At 42.4% G+C, this 17,148-nt stretch overlaps 2 protein-coding genes across 2 annotated transcripts; both read right to left on the reverse strand.

Moving 5' to 3' along the window:
• Positions 1-251: 251 nt before the first annotated feature.
• LOC136493051 (protein TIC 40, chloroplastic-like) lies at positions 252-6,961 on the reverse strand. Its single transcript, XM_066489081.1, has 14 exons — positions 6,593-6,961; positions 6,012-6,126; positions 5,865-5,922; positions 5,759-5,776; positions 4,285-4,543; positions 3,938-4,056; positions 3,782-3,845; positions 3,568-3,646; positions 1,989-2,029; positions 1,841-1,886; positions 1,248-1,345; positions 707-810; positions 583-630; positions 252-475 (listed from the first exon to the last, which is right to left on the reverse strand). The coding sequence occupies exons 1-14, from the start codon at positions 6,795-6,797 to the stop codon at positions 422-424; spliced, it is 1,308 nt and encodes a 435-aa protein (XP_066345178.1). The 5' UTR covers positions 6,798-6,961; the 3' UTR covers positions 252-421.
• A 4,304-nt stretch (positions 6,962-11,265) lies between these two features.
• On the reverse strand, positions 11,266-16,334 carry LOC136493052 (uncharacterized). Its single transcript, XM_066489082.1, has 4 exons — positions 15,693-16,334; positions 15,453-15,575; positions 12,680-12,898; positions 11,266-11,902 (listed from the first exon to the last, which is right to left on the reverse strand). The coding sequence occupies exons 1-4, from the start codon at positions 15,855-15,857 to the stop codon at positions 11,471-11,473; spliced, it is 939 nt and encodes a 312-aa protein (XP_066345179.1). The 5' UTR covers positions 15,858-16,334; the 3' UTR covers positions 11,266-11,470.
• Between the last annotated feature and the right edge of the window lie 814 nt (positions 16,335-17,148).

Here is a 17,148-nt window from a genome sequence, read left to right on the forward strand (position 1 = left end):
CCTTTTATAGCAATTATATATCAAAATTGATCTCATTCGAATCACCTCTGCTGCACCTTACACATCCTACGCGATAAACCATGCAACGTCAAAGCGCAGACAGTCAGACTGGCTGCCGATGCAATGTAAATAGAAACCTTTGACCCTGCTACGCTCACTAGCCTGACTTTATGAAGTAGGGGAGGGGGGGGGGGGGGGGGGGGGGGGGGGGGGGGGGGGGGGGGGGGGGTTATACTCATGGCTAAACCAAAGGCCGCTACATCACACGATGTACATAGGCAACTCAAAGGACCTTGACACAGTGAGGATATATCTGGAGCGTCATGACCCACAGCAGGTGTTCCCTTTCTTGACACATGGAAACCGCAGCAGTCCTCCAGACAGGAGATGGATGGGCCACAAAAATCAGAACTGCAATCAGCTAGCCGTTAATTTGGGGGAAGATTTGTGATATCTTCATGAAAACGTCCATGACCTAAAAGCAGAGACAATCGTGTTAGAAAGCTAAACAGGGTGGCACTCCCAGTCCCGTCTATGTTCATATACTGACTGACAGCAAGAGGGGTCTACAAATAGAAATACCTCCTTGTCGTTTTGGTATTTTACAATGTTAAGAGGGTTCTGCGAGCACTGCATCAAGATGGCACCATGTCAGAAGACTCAAAGGACAAAGCAGTATAATAGATGAGTTTCTGCAGGGTCTTACGTCCATGATGGCTGTCTGTATTTTTGGATTCTGGAATGCAACAGCTACATCTGGGTTTGCCATTATTTTTGATACCACTTCCTCAGGAGTCATGCCAACTTGCGCTGTACAAGCAATCAAATGATTTAGGAGTTCATATCTCATCTAAGCAAAACTGCTTTGATGGATAACCAATGGAACAAATTTGCACTAAACAGTTCTTTGATAAACAATAAAAAAATGATACCACAGAAGCACAGATTCTTAACTTAAATAACTTAACTGTTACCCTTGCCTTGCAAACACTAGAAGCATGTGCTGACTATGCTAGGTTTGAGCATAAGAAAGTAACATGGGTATTCTAAGAACACCAGATTCTCAAATCTCAATATGCTAGCTTGTAGCAGCCTCACATCAGAGGAACATATTTGAAGCAAAGAATGACAACAACCATAATGAATCGCAGGCAGGAACAAATGTATTACATAGCACGGGGAATTTTGCGGAATTCATGTGTTCCAAACAAAACCCAAGTTATGTAGAAAGCATTCAATTCACTCACCAAACTGCTGCCGCACTTCTGGACTGCTAAGGTCAAAGTTCTTTAGGTGATCAACCATGCGGTTATCCCATTGATCAGGAGAGGCACCCATGTTATTTCTGTCAATAGGTAGCAGCATCAGTAAAAAAATCAGGGAAGATTTTTGCGCTACAATAAAGACAAGGATTTCTGCTAAAAAGTTAGTGTTAAACATTCAGGTATCGATACTTGTTAGCTCAACTGCATACAGTGTCCAGTTGCCATGATAAGTTGATAATCAATTGGTCCATGAGACCATGAGTCTGGGTGTAAGTTCTTTGCTAAGACCACATCAGTTGGCATTGCCCAGAGGATACCGATACCAGGCATCATCCCAAATGCTTCTACCGTCCCATGGCATCATTATTCAAGATTTATATGGCATGTACTAATGATAGGCTTGGTCAATAATCAAACTACTAATGCCATGGTTCATCTTAATTCTAAAACAATAAGTTAAATAAAACATTGAAATATCCAAGTTAAAACGTAAAGTTAAAATATAAAAGGTGAGAAATCAAAACAGAAAGCCGATGCCTATACGAAAGCAGGGTGCAAATAGATTTAATACTTACAGCATATCCTGTAGTTGTTGCCGGTACATTGGATTCTGCAGCATCCCTGGAAAATAATATTAACACAAATCAGTATTTAAAATGGAAAATAAACTCTGGATATGTGGTATTGATTATCTAAATAAGTGATCAGGATTCACGGGCATACACTTGAACGAATCTGGGTTCCTCATCTCTTCAGGCAAGTAGCTGCAACACGTGAAGAAATCAGCAACACTTTTTCAGTTTACTTGGAACAAAAGGAGATTTCCTGTTTCTTAATATTCCTTCACAAGAATTAGTAACTTCAGAACTACTAAAATTGACTTTGCAGGCTGTCCATTACATGGGAGGCCTTAGCACAAGAGACATTACCACCACATTCCAAACACATAACAGGCAAAAATTGGAGCACTTAAAAGATACAAATCCCTCGATTAAAAGTGACGTTTTGGAAATCGAGATGGTCTCCAAACACAACTTTAACTAGTACTTTTTTATTACAGGATATTTGTAATGTATTGAAACTAGATTTTTAGACAAATCTACTATATCACTTTCAAATACTAATTCAACACATAAAAAAGAATTTTTAACCGAAGTTTAAAATAGTTAGTGTTATCCTAAATGGTAAACGGTAAACAGTCAGGCTAAACTGCCACTTAAACAGGCAAAATGGCTGTTTCAACGGGCTAAACAACCGATTAAATGGAAATGGCGTACCACCGTTTAGTGTTTAAACAGTGCGTAAATGGACTAAACGTCCGTTTAGGCAAACAGTAAAAATAGTTGACTTCAACAGTCCCACTATTTATTTGTGATTTGAGGGAATATTACGTAATCCATTTTACTATTCATTACTTGGGAGACCTTGCTCTATGGTTCTTCCATCCCTAACACCTGACAGGCAAAGAATAGGTACACTGAAAAATTTCTAGGCCATTCCATCTTTATGTTAAACCATGGAGTTCCTCCAAAGCAGGACTAACTTCACACGAAATATAGCAAGAAACTGGCTGTTAGTCTGCAGACATCATGTTTCTCAAACTAGCAAAATTCAGGATTGAGCTATTGGTCTAGTAAATCAAAGGTATTTTTTTCTAATATTGATCACTTAATTATCCTCATCATTCAGCAAAAGAACACAGGAACATAACCTACACACAGCACAGATGAGTATCACCAACGTGCAAAAGTGCTGACATCCTGACACTAACAAACACAGGAATAGGAATACTCCCTCTGTCCCTTTTTATGTGTCACTATGGTATCCGTGTTGGTTAAGCTTTCTTAAGTTTGACTAGCTTTGTAGAAAACATTAGCAACTTATTATGAAAATAGATTCAACGATCTATCTAATGATACTAATTATGTACCATAAAAATTAATATTTTCTTGTATATATATTTCATCAAAGTTGAGTATGTTTGACTTCTCGTGAAGTGAGAACGACAATTAAAAAGGGGCGGAGGGAGTATGGTTAAGCCAAGCTGGCGTCTTAGGTGCTTTCTAATACAGAGCATTTCTCTTATTGCACAAGCGATCAAGCATACTGTAAAAAAACATTTTGTGCATATATCAAAGTGGCATGGCATGGATATTTGGCATTCAGAGCAATTAAATGACAATCAACAATATTCACCAAGCTATTACAATTAACAATAAAATAAACCTAATTCTTGGGAAGCAGAAGCGCTTCTGTTTTCAATAGAATAACTGCAAAGACAGCGAAGTTAGGTGGCACTTACGGATACACCATCTTCTGCACAGCTGGATCTTCCATCATTTTTTCAATTGTCTCAATGGATAGCATAGGTCCCGAGTTACCTATAACAGAATCAGTTGAGGAATCTATTCTGGTCAACCAGGAAAACTAGATAAAAGGTACACTACCAAATCATTTTATAAGAAAGATGCTGAGATACAAATAGAGATCCGCAATATGTAGGTACAATCACTTACTAGATTCAGTTGGCCCACGAGCAGCATCTTCATTCGGCTTAAAAGTCGCTCCATTTGTGGGAACCTTCGAGAATTACAGAAATTAAAGTATTAAATAAATACGGTGGATTTTGCAGGAAGCTTATTAGTATTACCCAGCTTTGTAACATAACTTACTTTTTCCTCAGTATCCTCCTTACTTTCACTGTCTGTACTATCATGTTTTACATCTACCGTCTCCAATGAAGATTGGAGGTTCTTTTGCTGCAACTCTTCGGGACAAACATCAACAAATGCTGCATACATTTAATTATGGTCGTCAGAATGAGCAGCAGATATATGAAGCAAATGAAGATCAACATTAAGAAAAGCCGCATCACCAATGAGTAGCGCATTTTCATTTATTAGTATAAATGCACAACAATGGTAACTTACAAATTGAGCATGCCACTGCACACTGAAAGTCCCAACCTTCCATTCAAGGATAGTTAAAGAAAGAAAATATACAAGCCTAAATGCCATACCAAATTTCTTTGAAGGTTCCGGAGTTTCAGTCACATCCACCTCTTTCGATGTTCCAGCGGCTTCCACTTCGGTAGCTGAGACATCAACAGTTAACACCTGTGGGGAGGTATCTTTCTTTGGTTCCAAGTACGGAAAACTGCTTGGTGCAGTAGGAGATGCCTGTGGTGGCATGCTAAATGGGAAAGGCGAGTTGGAGCCAAATGAGTTTGGTGGTGCCTGGGTCATCATTGACTTAAATGCTTGTTCCATGGCATATCTCTGCAACAGATTTAGCAACAAGTGAAAAAAAGGGGTAAGCAAATAGATCACGCACAACCAAATTCAAAGATGCAACACAAACTGAAAAGGCAACAACAAATGGGTACGAGGGCCAAACCTAGTGAGATATGAAGTGGGGCGTACAGCGTACAATTTTGATAGGAATTGCAGCAATAGTGATAGTATGGAAGTTAAAGATATAATACAGGATGCAGAAACTAAGTTTCTGATCAAACTACAACCCGCCCCCCCCCCCCCCCCCCCCCCCCCCCACCCACCCACACACACCACCTTCATATGCTATGTTTGAAACTAATAAAACAATAGTCCCTCTGGTCATAAGTAACACTTTGAGCAAAATCGGGTCAAACTAAGGTAGAGTCTAATGGTAGAGCTGCATGAAAATGTGACTGTCCTATAGCTCTTTCGAGAGTGTAGACAAATGCCTTTTCCCTCTCTGAACCTGTCTGTAAGGTGGTAACCCAGCACAATTCTGTTGCTTTCAATAAAGCAGGGCAAAAGTGTTATCAGCCCAAAATCCAGTCAAATTTTGATGTTCAATAGTTTTCAAAATATTTAGTTAAGAAACATAAAATCATGTGTAAATGTCTTGAAATGTACTTTCATAATCTCATACTTAACAGATATTATAACTATATTCTAATGACCGTCAATAGTTTTCAAAATGTTTAATTAAAAAAAAGGGTAGACCTAGTGCTGGAGGCTCCCACATGAGTGGGGTCTGGGGAAGGGAAAAACCGAGGCAAGCCTTCCCCCCGCAAAATCTGCGGAGAGGCTGCTTCGAACCCACGACCTGGTGACTCAGTGAGACAGCTCTCACCACTACACCAGGCCTGCCCTTCTTTCAAAATGTTTAATTGAGAAACATAAAAGTCATGTATGTGTAAATTTATCTTGAAACATACTTTCATAGTATCATACTTATTAGATATCGTAACTGTAGTCTATTAAAAAATACGCTGGTCAAAATTCAAATAGATCAGAGGCAAAAACCTCAGAAATGGACTGATAAAGTACAGAGATAATGGAAGAGTAAGCAAGCATAGCACAGAAAGGCTAACACAAAGAACTCCTGCTGATTCATGTCCAACCATCAACAGACAGCCGTAGGGTAACTATTAGGAGTAACCATGCGCTTGATGGGGATACATACCGTTTGGCAACATAAAAAGCAGAGAATAGCTGTGAGCTCACCTTTACCATGGAAGAGACCTGATACATCAAACCACCAAGTATTTAAGTTACAAGTGAACATATACATAAAAGCATGGTATAGCATTAAAGACAATGGGATTCGCACCGTGGTAAACGCCACAGACAATGCTACACCAACTCCAATCCAGAAAACAGGTGAACCACTGCAGAGATTATATGCTAAGTAACTAAGTTATCATGCAAAGGTAAAGTTGATAACAGCATACACAGAAAAACGAGGGGGGAAACTCACAAGTATGATGATGGTGGAGGCATGGGAGGCAGGGTACTGGTTCCAGTAGACATATTCTCATTGCCAGTCGAAGATGACATGCTTGCAAAGCCTTTTGCTCTCGATCCATCAAAAACTGATGTAATGAACGTTTTTATTTAATTATATCAGAATAAAATTGGTACTACTACACGAATAGAAATGGGAACAACCCACGCTGACAAGTGACAAAACATTCTCAACTCTACTCATCAGCTGCTTTATTATAGTACTAAAAAGCGAATGGATAAGCTGACCATTCCCTGCTCGGTTCTCAACTACAACTTGTAATTTTGTCAGCTACAAATTCAGATGAATTATGGAAACATCAGACCGGGGATGCAGAGAGCAACCTCGAGCTACACACTCAGTTCCACAGACAGAGGCGTCAAGGATTGGGTCGAGATAGATAAATGAACAAAACGTAACAGTCATAGCAATTCAGAGGCAAGCCTGGGCCCGCTTAACGCCTAGTCAACAGTGCGCCCTCGCTCGCAGGAAACTGAGCAGCGCGCAATCAGGAAGGGGAAAAAGCATCAGAAGAGGGAGGCAGGTCCCCTCACCGTGCTCGGATCCGCGAGGAGCCGCCGCGGCGGCGACGAAGAGCCTGGGCCTCCTCGGCCCTTTCCGCGCGGCACCGCTGGTGGACGCCGCCGCCGCCGCCGGCGGCGACACGGAGCCGGGCAGCCTCCGGAAGCGGGCGGCGGAGGAGAGTAGCGGGAGCCGTGGGGACACGGAGCAGAAGGAGGCGACGACGAGGCTCTCCATGCCGTCGGGCCGGGCCGCGCTGCGCGGAGGCACTGAGGTCTCTGTCTCCCTATCGCTTGCTTGCTCGCGCTAGGGTTTTTGCTCGCGTGGCGCCGTGGCGGCGAGGCTTCGTTTTACTCGCGCGGTGAGATATCGACTCGGGGAGGGAAGGAGGGACGGAGTGTGTTTTGGGATGGGATGACGATTGACGACGAAACCAAAGCCCCCTCTCGGCTCTCGCTGTGGACTGTGGAGGTGGGGCCCACCCGCTGTTTTTTTAGTGTGGTGCTGAAACAGTAGCAACTATCACTCTGTTTCCATCTAATTGGCTGTTTATTATCCTGTTTAAACGCTACATAGTGGGACATTGTTTTCATTTAATTGTCATTTTATCCCGTTTAGGACTTTGTTTGGATGCTCATGTATTTATCTCAATCCACATTTGTTGAGACAGATTAGAGTGGAAACTAAACTAATTTATACTCCAATCCACCTCAACACACGTGGAATGACGTGAATACGTGGACATCCAAACAAGGACTTAAACGGTCATTTTGCCGTTGAAACAGCCATTTGTCCAAATAATGTCTAAACGACAAGTTAACGACTGTTTAGCGTTTAGCGTTTAGGATAACGCTGACAACTATATATCGCTATGCTGCCGAAAGACTCAAGTTACGGTAGACAAGCAAATTCATCTGTCCCACGTTTAGGGACAACCAGAGCACTAGGCTAATCACTGCTCCCTTCATCCCAAATTACAAATTGTTTTAAGTTTTATTTATGACACCAACTTAATATTATCACATACGTACATCATGAGACATATTTATAATGTACATGCTCATGTGGTGTCATAGATGTTACTGATTTTCTATAAAATCGGTTAAAATTAAAATAATTCAATGATTCTTTGGAAGTAGGAATTTATTTATTTTTGGGTAGAGAAAGTACTACCCTTTTTGTGGCCGTGGCAAATGAGTAGTACTCCGTTCGCTCTTAGTTGGTTTTGGTTTTACTATATGTCATTATATCTAGATATAGGTTATATTTAAGTGTTACAGTAGAAATTATGTATCTAAAAGAACTATCTATGGGACGAAAAGAATACTATCAATTTTTACCTTAACATAGTCGCAATATTAAATCGTAATGTAAAAGAAGTAGTTGATAAAAGTCAAAACATGTCACCTCTTGAACAAGACTCCTCGTGACCACAAGGATTAGTTACCAAATGGCTTTTAACATAGGATCCTCATTTTGAATCCTATTCCTAGTCAGGTTGCCATCCTTACGGCACTTAACCTGAAGGAAAGGAAAAAAAAAAGAAATCCATGTTCTTTCTATAACAATTTATCTTAATCAAGAACAAGAACTGCTCTGCTTCTCTTAATCATGGTGTTTCGGTTTAATTTTAAAAGTTGTTTCTAAGGAAATTTCATAAAGTTGCCGGTCTCATAAAGGCTTTGTTGTATTAGTAGCTCCAAGAGAGAAATTGAACTACAAAAACAAGAGCATGTTTTATGAGCAACAAGACGCATCGCCGAGGCACACATAGATGCATCATAGTCTTAATCAGTTGATGAGTCGAAGATAGGATGAGATTTAGCTTGACAACTTCGAAATCCATAAAAGGCTTGCTTGTGTGGTAGAATCGTCCGAAATAACACACCTTTCGGAGGCGCTCGTCTTCCACCATACACTAAGCATCCCGAAAGCTGGCTACATCAGACGGTTCCGTCGAGCACACCTCAAGGGAGAACTCGAACCATCCACGTTTTTTCTCCAGGATCCAATAATGAGAACGAGTTTACAATACTTAGTCCATTTCATACAACAAGAGTTCTCAGAAATACATTATTACAATACCAAGTTCAGAGTGCGGAATTTAACAGCGGAATTAAATTAAACATCTAACGATAAGATAAAATGATCCGTCTGTGCCCACCAGAAGAATCCTCCACACAACAGCCATTTCTCAAGCTGCACCTACAACAGGGGTAAATAAACCCTGAGTACACAATGTACTCGCAAGACTTACCCGACTAGTGGGAATAATTTCTCGACTCCAAAGGATATGATAGGCTTTATGGTTTGCTGAGTTTTCTTTTTGTAAAAAGCATTATTAGTAGTGAATCCTTATGAATGTTTTATTAGCAGTCATGATTAGTTTATTAGCTAATGTAAGCACATGTTCTACTTTCAAGCAAGAGTTGAGCAATCAGATTCATTTTACCATCTTTCATCTTTCAGTTCTTACTACGGTGCTAGATCGTAGACAAGTCGTACCGTATTACACGACGATTCACGAACCAATGTAGCCTAGCTGGGTATCCCGAAATACACGCCCCACTTGTACCCCAGGCACAAGCAGGACCAACCCACCACTTTCCTGTCAAGTGGTCCAGGTCTCCGTCTAAACTTGGACTCCAAGCCCCCCACACCTGAGTCCCGGACTCAGTGTGGTGCTTAGACCTCCACACTGCGCCCAAACCACGTGCGTGCGCGGGGGCAGATGGGGGCGTGGCGAGACGACGGCGCGGGGTAGCCCACGTGCAAACTAGGACAAGGCAAGCGGCAGTAGCACAGCGTTTCAGTGGCGTTGGTAGCGGCAGTGTCACGACGCGAGAAGCGTCGGCAATACGGACGCGATGGCGAGTTGATGGCGCCGGCAGCGGCGCGTGTGGGACAGTCGGCAGCAGCAGCGGCGGCTCCGCGCGGTGGGGCCAGCGGCAGCCGAGACCTGGCCAGGCTAGAGGCGGCCACAGTCGGCCGTGCGCGGTAGCGCGCGCGCACATGTGCGAGCAACGCGATGACGCCGAGTGCCCGAGCACGGTGATCGCGGCCAACCAGCCCGAAACCGTGACACGCACGAATTTTAAAGTCTTCAACGCGACCAGACGGTTGCTACTAAACCTAAATCGTCTTCACCATGCTCAAGATGGCACATGAGACTATCAAATCGAGCTATAACACTACACCACCCTTTAACCCAATCTCTTACATTAAATTGCTAAACATAGCAATGTCTAGCAGCCGACAGTCTTGAAAATTTCAAGTTTTAGAGCTGAATTTGATTTCTATTTGTGATTTCTAAGCTAGTGGAAATATTAGCTAGTAATATTATTTTTTGACCGTAAGTATTTCATTGTCATCTACAAAGTTTGTACTTCCAACTTTATTAAGGTGACGCATATATGTTCTATAGCATTTTTGCTTAATAAAAATTGGTTTTCAACCTTAAGCGATATAACATGACTTGAATCAACTTTCGTTTCGCATTTTAGTTGATCGTTTCGAGTTACAGAAATTGATCTACACACTTTATCACATACATTAAAACATAAATATGATGCTCATGATATGTTTTAGTAAATGATTTACGGTGTAACACTGAGGGTGTTACAGCTTGCTATCCACCAATCCACTCCAATACCTCTCAACCCATGTCGATTGGTCTACCGTGTGTAGCCAAACAAACCCTAAATGGATAACAATTAGCAATCATTCTATGAACAGTATTTGTTAAACATGGGATGATATAACTATATAAGGGTCACTCTCATTGTTATGCCACATAGAATTATCAATTCTGATGATAAGAAAGATGAAATGAGTTTCTCCTAGATTGAACCTTGTAAACACTGTTTTCAAGTTTTTTTGTGTTAGAATTAAATGCAATGAGTACTATTTTCAAGTTTATGCGTCAGAATTAAATGCAATTAGTAGTATTCTCTTCGCTTTAATTTGCACTATATTGTATTAGATTTTTCCTAAGTCAAACACTTGTATCTTTGACCATCAGTTTTTTTTTAAAAAAAAAATAGTTTCATGACATAATAAGATTTATTCAATATGAAAAATAATTTCATAATACATATTTTATATGTCGTAAATATATGGATTTTTTGAAATTGATGTTGAAAAATAATAACATTTGACTTAGGACAAACCTAATATAACATTTAAAAAAGAACAGAGTATATGAAAAGAATAGAGGAAGTACACGTGAAACACAAAAACGAGACTATTAACTGTACAAGGTTGTTTCACCTATCCATCAAATACTATTTATTGATATGACATACTCCGTTAAGATTGATATGACATACTCTCTCCGTACTCAAAAATAAAGTCGTTTTGGACAAGGCTCGGGTCATTAAGAATATAAATCATGAGTAACTTTTAAGTCGTTGAGTTAGAAAATTGTGAAAACCATATGTATATATTTAACTTGAAAAATATACTTTCACAAAAATTTACATATATCACTTTTTGATAAATATCTTTATAAAAATAAGTAGTCAAAATTATGCTTTGAAGACCGTATCGCTGTCCAAAATGACTTTTATTTATTTAGTATGGAGGAAGAACTTCGTTAAGATTGGCTTGAAGAAATAATAGATCTACAAATAACCTTTTGAGGTCACTTCATTAAATGCAGTAACTTCCATAAACTCTACCAGCCTGTCCTGATTTTTCAAACTAGTTGACGTGTCAAAACACCAATTTTACTCGCAGAAAATGGCACGTGAAGGGGTCATTTTACAACATAGATATCCTCATATGCATCATCTACAAATAAAATGCTTTTCAAGGTGCAAGGAAGTTATCAGATAACATCTTTACACAATCCTATTAAATAAAATATGAAATTATGCCTCAAGGATCGGTAAACTTTTCTGCCTTGTACTTCACAATTGCTGCTCCTTTGCTTTCTTTCGGGCCAGTGCTCGCGCTCTAGCAGCAGCAAGTGCATCATCACCTCTCTTGTAGTGATCATCAGTAACCTTTGCTGGCTGAGTGTTTTGTGGGGTCTCTTTAGCACTTGATGGAACATCAGCAGCATTTTTCTCAGTAGATGCAGCAGCTGTTGAATCCCTCGTTCGACTTGCCGAGGGTTCTTCCATACTCTTAGTCCCCTCCGATCCTACACTGGTTTCTCTTCTACGCTTTGGAGAAGGTTCAGAGGCTTCAGCACCAAGACTACTAGTATTTGTGTCATCCGGTTTATTGTCCGACTTTTGAGGGTCAGCACATTTTGTGTTACCATGTGTCCGTGCACCAAAAGCAACATTCCTCTCAAGCCCAAAGTAAAAATCACTCAAGTCTTTCTTTTTAGTAACCTAGAAAAGACAGATGGAAAAAAAAATTAGCCAACAGACTATGGCTGCAAAACGGTTATGCAGTTCCTTTTGGTAGGCAATCTGATTTGCAGATGAACATGAGGAAAACCAGCATTTCTGTCAATAATATTGTGAACAGGGAAGGCATGACAGACAAATGACAAATTGCTAAGAGGCATTTACAGTTAGCAGATCATATTTTGCAGAAACAAAAGGGCGTACCCAGTGCAGAGAGCTCCCGCTCTGTGCGGGGTCAGGGGAAGGGTGTCAGTGGCAAGCCTTACCCTCGCTTGTGCAATGCGAGGAGACCGCGACTCGAACCCGGGACCTTCCGGTCACAGGAGGTAAGACTCTACCGCTTGCACCATTGCAAAAACAAATTAAATCATTTGCTAGAAATAAATATAGTCCTGAAGTAAGGGATAAGCTAAAAGGCCAGTAAGGCATCAGAATTCATAGGAACCAAAATCCCTTCATTCATAGTCTGTTGCCACAAAGGTGGCACGTAGCCACATGTAAAAACAACTTAATTCAAACTAGAAACTTGATATATCATAAAACACAAATCTCAACAGGATGCAGTAGCCACCCAATTTACACGTAATTCAGCAAGGTGAACTAGACGTGGAAATAAGTAGAATATATCCATAGCTTTGAATAAAGTACAGAGGTAAAAATGCAGCTTGAAAGAAACATAAATAAGTAATTCAAATAGGAACTCATGAATACCAAAATGCAGGTACAGAGGATAACAGCAAACAAATGAATAAAACTTACATCTTCCTTTTCTTCTCGAAGCTGCCTCATTCTCTCTTCTTCAAGCCACTTTTGTTGCTCCTCAAGTTTCTTCCTGTAGGCAGATGTTACAAATTTATCCTTGTCCCCAAAGAGGTGGTCCTCCTTGCTTCTCTCTTTCTGAAGCTTCCTCTCGTATATTATATCCTGTTCTCGTTTGCGTAGCTCTGCTTTTTCCTTAAGTTGTGCAATATACTTTGACTGTTCAAAGGAGATGCATTGTATTAAAAAATGAAATATCAAACAAGAATAAAACTCAGAACTAGTGGCACAAGTCAGAAAGAACAAGGAAAATATCATGTTAGCATATGGAATGTTGAACCAAGAACCACTTTGGAAAAGCTTCCACTCAAATACAGGTCAGTAATCAGTTGCATCCAATATAGCATGCAGGATTCCAAAAAGCACTATTAAGTGTGCGCTAAAGCGCGCTGAAGCGCTACGCGGGGGGGGTCACTGCATCGCTTTGGGCCATAAGCGTTCCCTAAGCGGCACGGGTGCGCACTGAAGCCGCTTAGGCGGAGAAAAGCGCCGGGGAAGCACCGCTCAGCGAGCCAGCAACCGGGCGGGACCGCGGGAGGCAGCGCGGGAGATGGATTGCATGCGCAAACGACCCGGTTAAAGACCGTGCAGAAGCTCGATTTGGTCGCGTGGGAGCTCGATTTGGTCGTGCAGGAGCTCGATTCGGACGCACAGGAGAGGAGGGGATAAAAGCAGAAGAAAGCGGAGGACGGAGGTGAAGACCCACGCCGCTGCCAGAGGAGGTCGAGCTTGTTGGCCTTCCCCAAGTCCAGCACCCGCGTCCTCGTCTTCTTGCTGTACACCCGCATCCATCCCCGAGGCCTGAGCTACCCCATCTCCTGCATCTCGTGGTGGCCGCCCCCATCTCCGATGCCTGTCCTCTCGATTCTCTTCCCCACGTTCGGCAAGGTGAGATCCTCTGCTTGACTTCTTCACTGTCTGCTCCTCTCTCCTCTGCTTCTCCACTCTGGTTCTCCCTTTCCTTCTCCTTCTCCTTCCTCCCTCCTTTGAATCCTAATGTGTGCTACACTGCTACTGCTATGCTAGGTGCCATATAGGTGTGCGCATGTGCAGTCTTGGATTGCAAGATTAGTTTATGCCTAATTCCCTCCCTATGTCTGCATGTTATATTCTGCTTGTGTTGTACAGAAGTACAGATTGTTAGGTTGCTTGTGTTGTACAGAACTACAGATTAGTGATTAGTTAGTCTATGCCTAATTCCTTTGCTTCTCGTCCTTGTAGAGATTACTAGAATACTAATTAAGTAATTATAGGATGAGGTTGCTGGGACACAAGCAGAAGCAGAACCCCAGTCAGCAACAGAGGAAAGTTTACCTCTTAAGAGGAAGTCAGATGACGTAGGATGGGAATATGGGTATCTATGCGATCCTACCAATCTTAACAAGGTGAAGTGCAAGTTGTGTAAACATGAGAGTGTCGGGGGGATTTTTCATCTCAAGCAACATATAACAGGTGTTGGGAAATCTGTGGCTGAATGCGACAAGAGCACAGAAGAAGATAAAGCAAAGTGTAAGAAAGCATTAGATGCAGCATCAAATAAGAGGAAAGAAAAGGCTATTCGTGAGCTCAATCTTAGAGAAGAAATAGGCTAACTACAGCCCACCCAAACGCTCTTGTCTTCATACAATTCAATTCCAAACTCATGAGCAAGAGACAACAGATAGTCAAAGAAGATTAGTGATGGTCTCTTATCCAATGATGTCATGCAAGCTCAAGGTTTCATGTTTGATGGTGGAGATGAGTTTGCAACAGTTGTCTATCAGGATGATGATGATGAAGAAGAAATGCCTGGTACAGGGATACATTGGACTGTTATTGGAGAAGCAATGGGAGCAAGTGAAGAACTTGAGCTGCAGTTCAAGAATAAGAGAGCTCTATGCAGAAGAGGAATTTGATTCTGAAGAAGAGGAATTTGACAATGAGGATGACATGGATGAAGATGAATGAATCAGCTGGAATGATGGCATCTTTTGTTATGTTTATCCATGCAACGGGAAATTTGCATTGCCATCATTGATGTTTTATCAATTTATCATTTGCGTTGTACTGTCATGAGCTCATGAATGGGCTGTAATGATGTATCTTTTAATTAGGAAGTAAGTAGGACCTTAAACTATGGTTTATGAACTTCATATGGAATGTTATGTTCTTATGAACTAAATAGTAGTGTTGTACTGTTACTCCATTGTTCTTGCCATTGCTATTCACCTTATCTGTTTATCAATCGCCATGTATATTTTATGAACCTAATCAATGTTAAAGCTTGTGCAAAATTAAAAAATCAGGTATCTATAGGACATGCTAATTTTCGAACACCCGCATCAATAAACATTCAACAAAAGCAAACAGCCTTTTGCCAAAAAAAATGGAATTAGATCAATACAAATAGGAGATTTTCAGCTAGCTCTACAATCCCTATTTAGCCCTCAATTAAAAATTCATCTCACAAACAAGGAAACTCTCAAGCTAAGCACCAAGGCAAACCTCCTCCACATAACAGCAACGTCTTATGCTCCTTTTCCTTCCCAACAAACAAGTAAAACACCACAAGCTCCACTTCAAACACTAAGAATCAGGATGCAAGACTAAGCTAGCAACTAGTCTTCTTCATTAAAAAGTACTCGTAACTAACTAGTAACTATACTCAGTCATATCGCGGTGAGCATAAATGAAGCAAATAAAACAACTCTCAAAGGCAGGATGGAGGAATTACCTCGCGGACGACCTTATCCTGCATCTTAGGACGGGCTTCCTTCTCTTTCATTTCGTCGTACAGCTCGTCGTAGGCGTACACCGAGGGATCCTCCTCCAAGGCCTTCTTCTGCTGCTCCTCTACCTGTGAGCGCGCAACAACACCATCCGGACAAAGGGGACAGAAAAAATAATTATCTAATGTGTTAGCATGAAATCGGTGGAGAAGCGTACGCGCGAGCCGGTGGGTGGAGCAGGTTACCTTCTGGAGGGCGCGCTTCTTGGCCGCCTGGCGGAGGATTTCTTTCTCCACGTCGTCGTCGTCATCGTCGGCGAAGGCCGCCAGGGGCCGCGCCGGAGGCGGCGGCGCGCGTGACGACGAGGACGATGGCGGCTTCGTGCGGATCTGCAGTCCGTACCTCTGCATCGCGGCGGCGACCTGCCGATCTGATCGGTTCCGAGACGGGACAAACCCTAGGCAAACCGGGGCGGGTTAGGCCCCGTTTGGTAGCGATTCTGGAACCGCTTCACGCGCAGCTTCGCGTCTCCGCCTACCAAACGGGGTCGGAGGTCTCCGCTCCTCGCAGCTCCGCCCGGAAATCGCGCCGGGAGCTAAAAAAACCGGCTTCCCCCAACTCCTTCGTCCAGGCGCGTGGGGCCTCCCAAAAATGCCCCGGCTCCGTGCGGGTGCAAGGTTGGACGACGGTCGAAGGGCGGGCACCGGAGCTCGGAGTCGGAGGCAGGGGCGCGGATGGCGGCGTCGGGGCTCGGGGGCGGGCGCTGGAGCTCGTGAGCGGGGCGCAGGTGGCGGCGTCGGGGCTCGGGGGCGCGGGCTCCGTCAGCGACCAGGCCTCCCCTGCTTCGTCTGCTGCTGCGAAGGATGATGGCGCGTCAGAAGCTGAGGCATCGTCCGCGCCCAGGCCCAGGAGAGCCAGACGGTCCAATAGCCGCATTACAGGCCCACAGTGGATCGACTGATTATCTTTTACTTTAAGCGTTTTCCTTAAAAAAAATCTTTTACTTTAGAGTTATATTTAAAAAAAAACTTTAGAGTCATAAATGCACTAGCGGCCCTCAAACTTGTAAGGGTGCGTCATATAGATCTACCAAGACTTTGAAAATACATGTCTAAGTCTTCAAACTTGTTAAGTGGTGCATGTCAACTGCGTAGGCATTTCTTGCTGATGTGGCATGCAAGCATGACAATGTATTTTTACATTTAACCATTCATTTTTTTCCCCTTGAGAAATATATACCATGGGCGGTGACGGTGCAACTCTAGAAGTGACCTTGTGTAGCAGCAAGGAAAGGAGCAGCAGAAAAGAGAGGAATGAGAAGGAAGGTCTATTTTCATAAGGAAAAATAAACGTGAAGATCAAAAACAAATATATGCATACCACGCTGGCATGCCACATCAGCAAGAATGCCCATGCGGCTGGCATTACTCTTTACTTTTATATGTACTGTATTGAGGAGCGTAGAGAAGACATGTAAAATCTAAACTAAAAAACTCATATTCGAACCGGCCAGAGTGTCATCCTTGCGTCTCTCTTTGGTCTCCTCACAATCGGTATTAGTTTCTCATTTTGATCCTGGATCCCACTTCTTCCCACAACTATTTTACTTTGATTCCCAAGCGGCGCATAGCGCGATGGATCTCAATCGGGACATTTAACTTTTTGCCATCCTCACTCCTTCGTTTGCCATTTTTACACGGG

The sequence above is a fragment of the Miscanthus floridulus genome, chromosome 11 (assembly GCF_019320115.1).
Source record: "Miscanthus floridulus cultivar M001 chromosome 11, ASM1932011v1, whole genome shotgun sequence".
Lineage (NCBI taxonomy): Eukaryota > Viridiplantae > Streptophyta > Magnoliopsida > Poales > Poaceae > Miscanthus > Miscanthus floridulus.

Coding starts and splice junctions, on each gene's coding strand:
- LOC136493051 (XM_066489081.1), bottom strand. CDS start 6,797: ATGGAGAGCCTCGTCGTCGCCTCCTTCTGCTCCGTGTCCCCACGGCTC. Junction 1,887..1,988: donor GAACCCAGATTCGTTCAAGT/GTATGCCCGTGA, acceptor ATTATTTTCCAG/GGATGCTGCAGAATCCAATG. Junction 476..582: donor AATACCAAAACGACAAGGAG/GTATTTCTATTT, acceptor CTCTGCTTTTAG/GTCATGGACGTTTTCATGAA.
- LOC136493052 (XM_066489082.1), bottom strand. CDS start 15,857: ATGCAGAGGTACGGACTGCAGATCCGCACGAAGCCGCCATCGTCCTCG. Junction 12,899..15,452: donor AGGATAAGGTCGTCCGCGAG/GTAATTCCTCCA, acceptor TCCTTTGAACAG/TCAAAGTATATTGCACAACT. Junction 11,903..12,679: donor TTCGAGAAGAAAAGGAAGAT/GTAAGTTTTATT, acceptor TGTCTTTTCTAG/GTTACTAAAAAGAAAGACTT.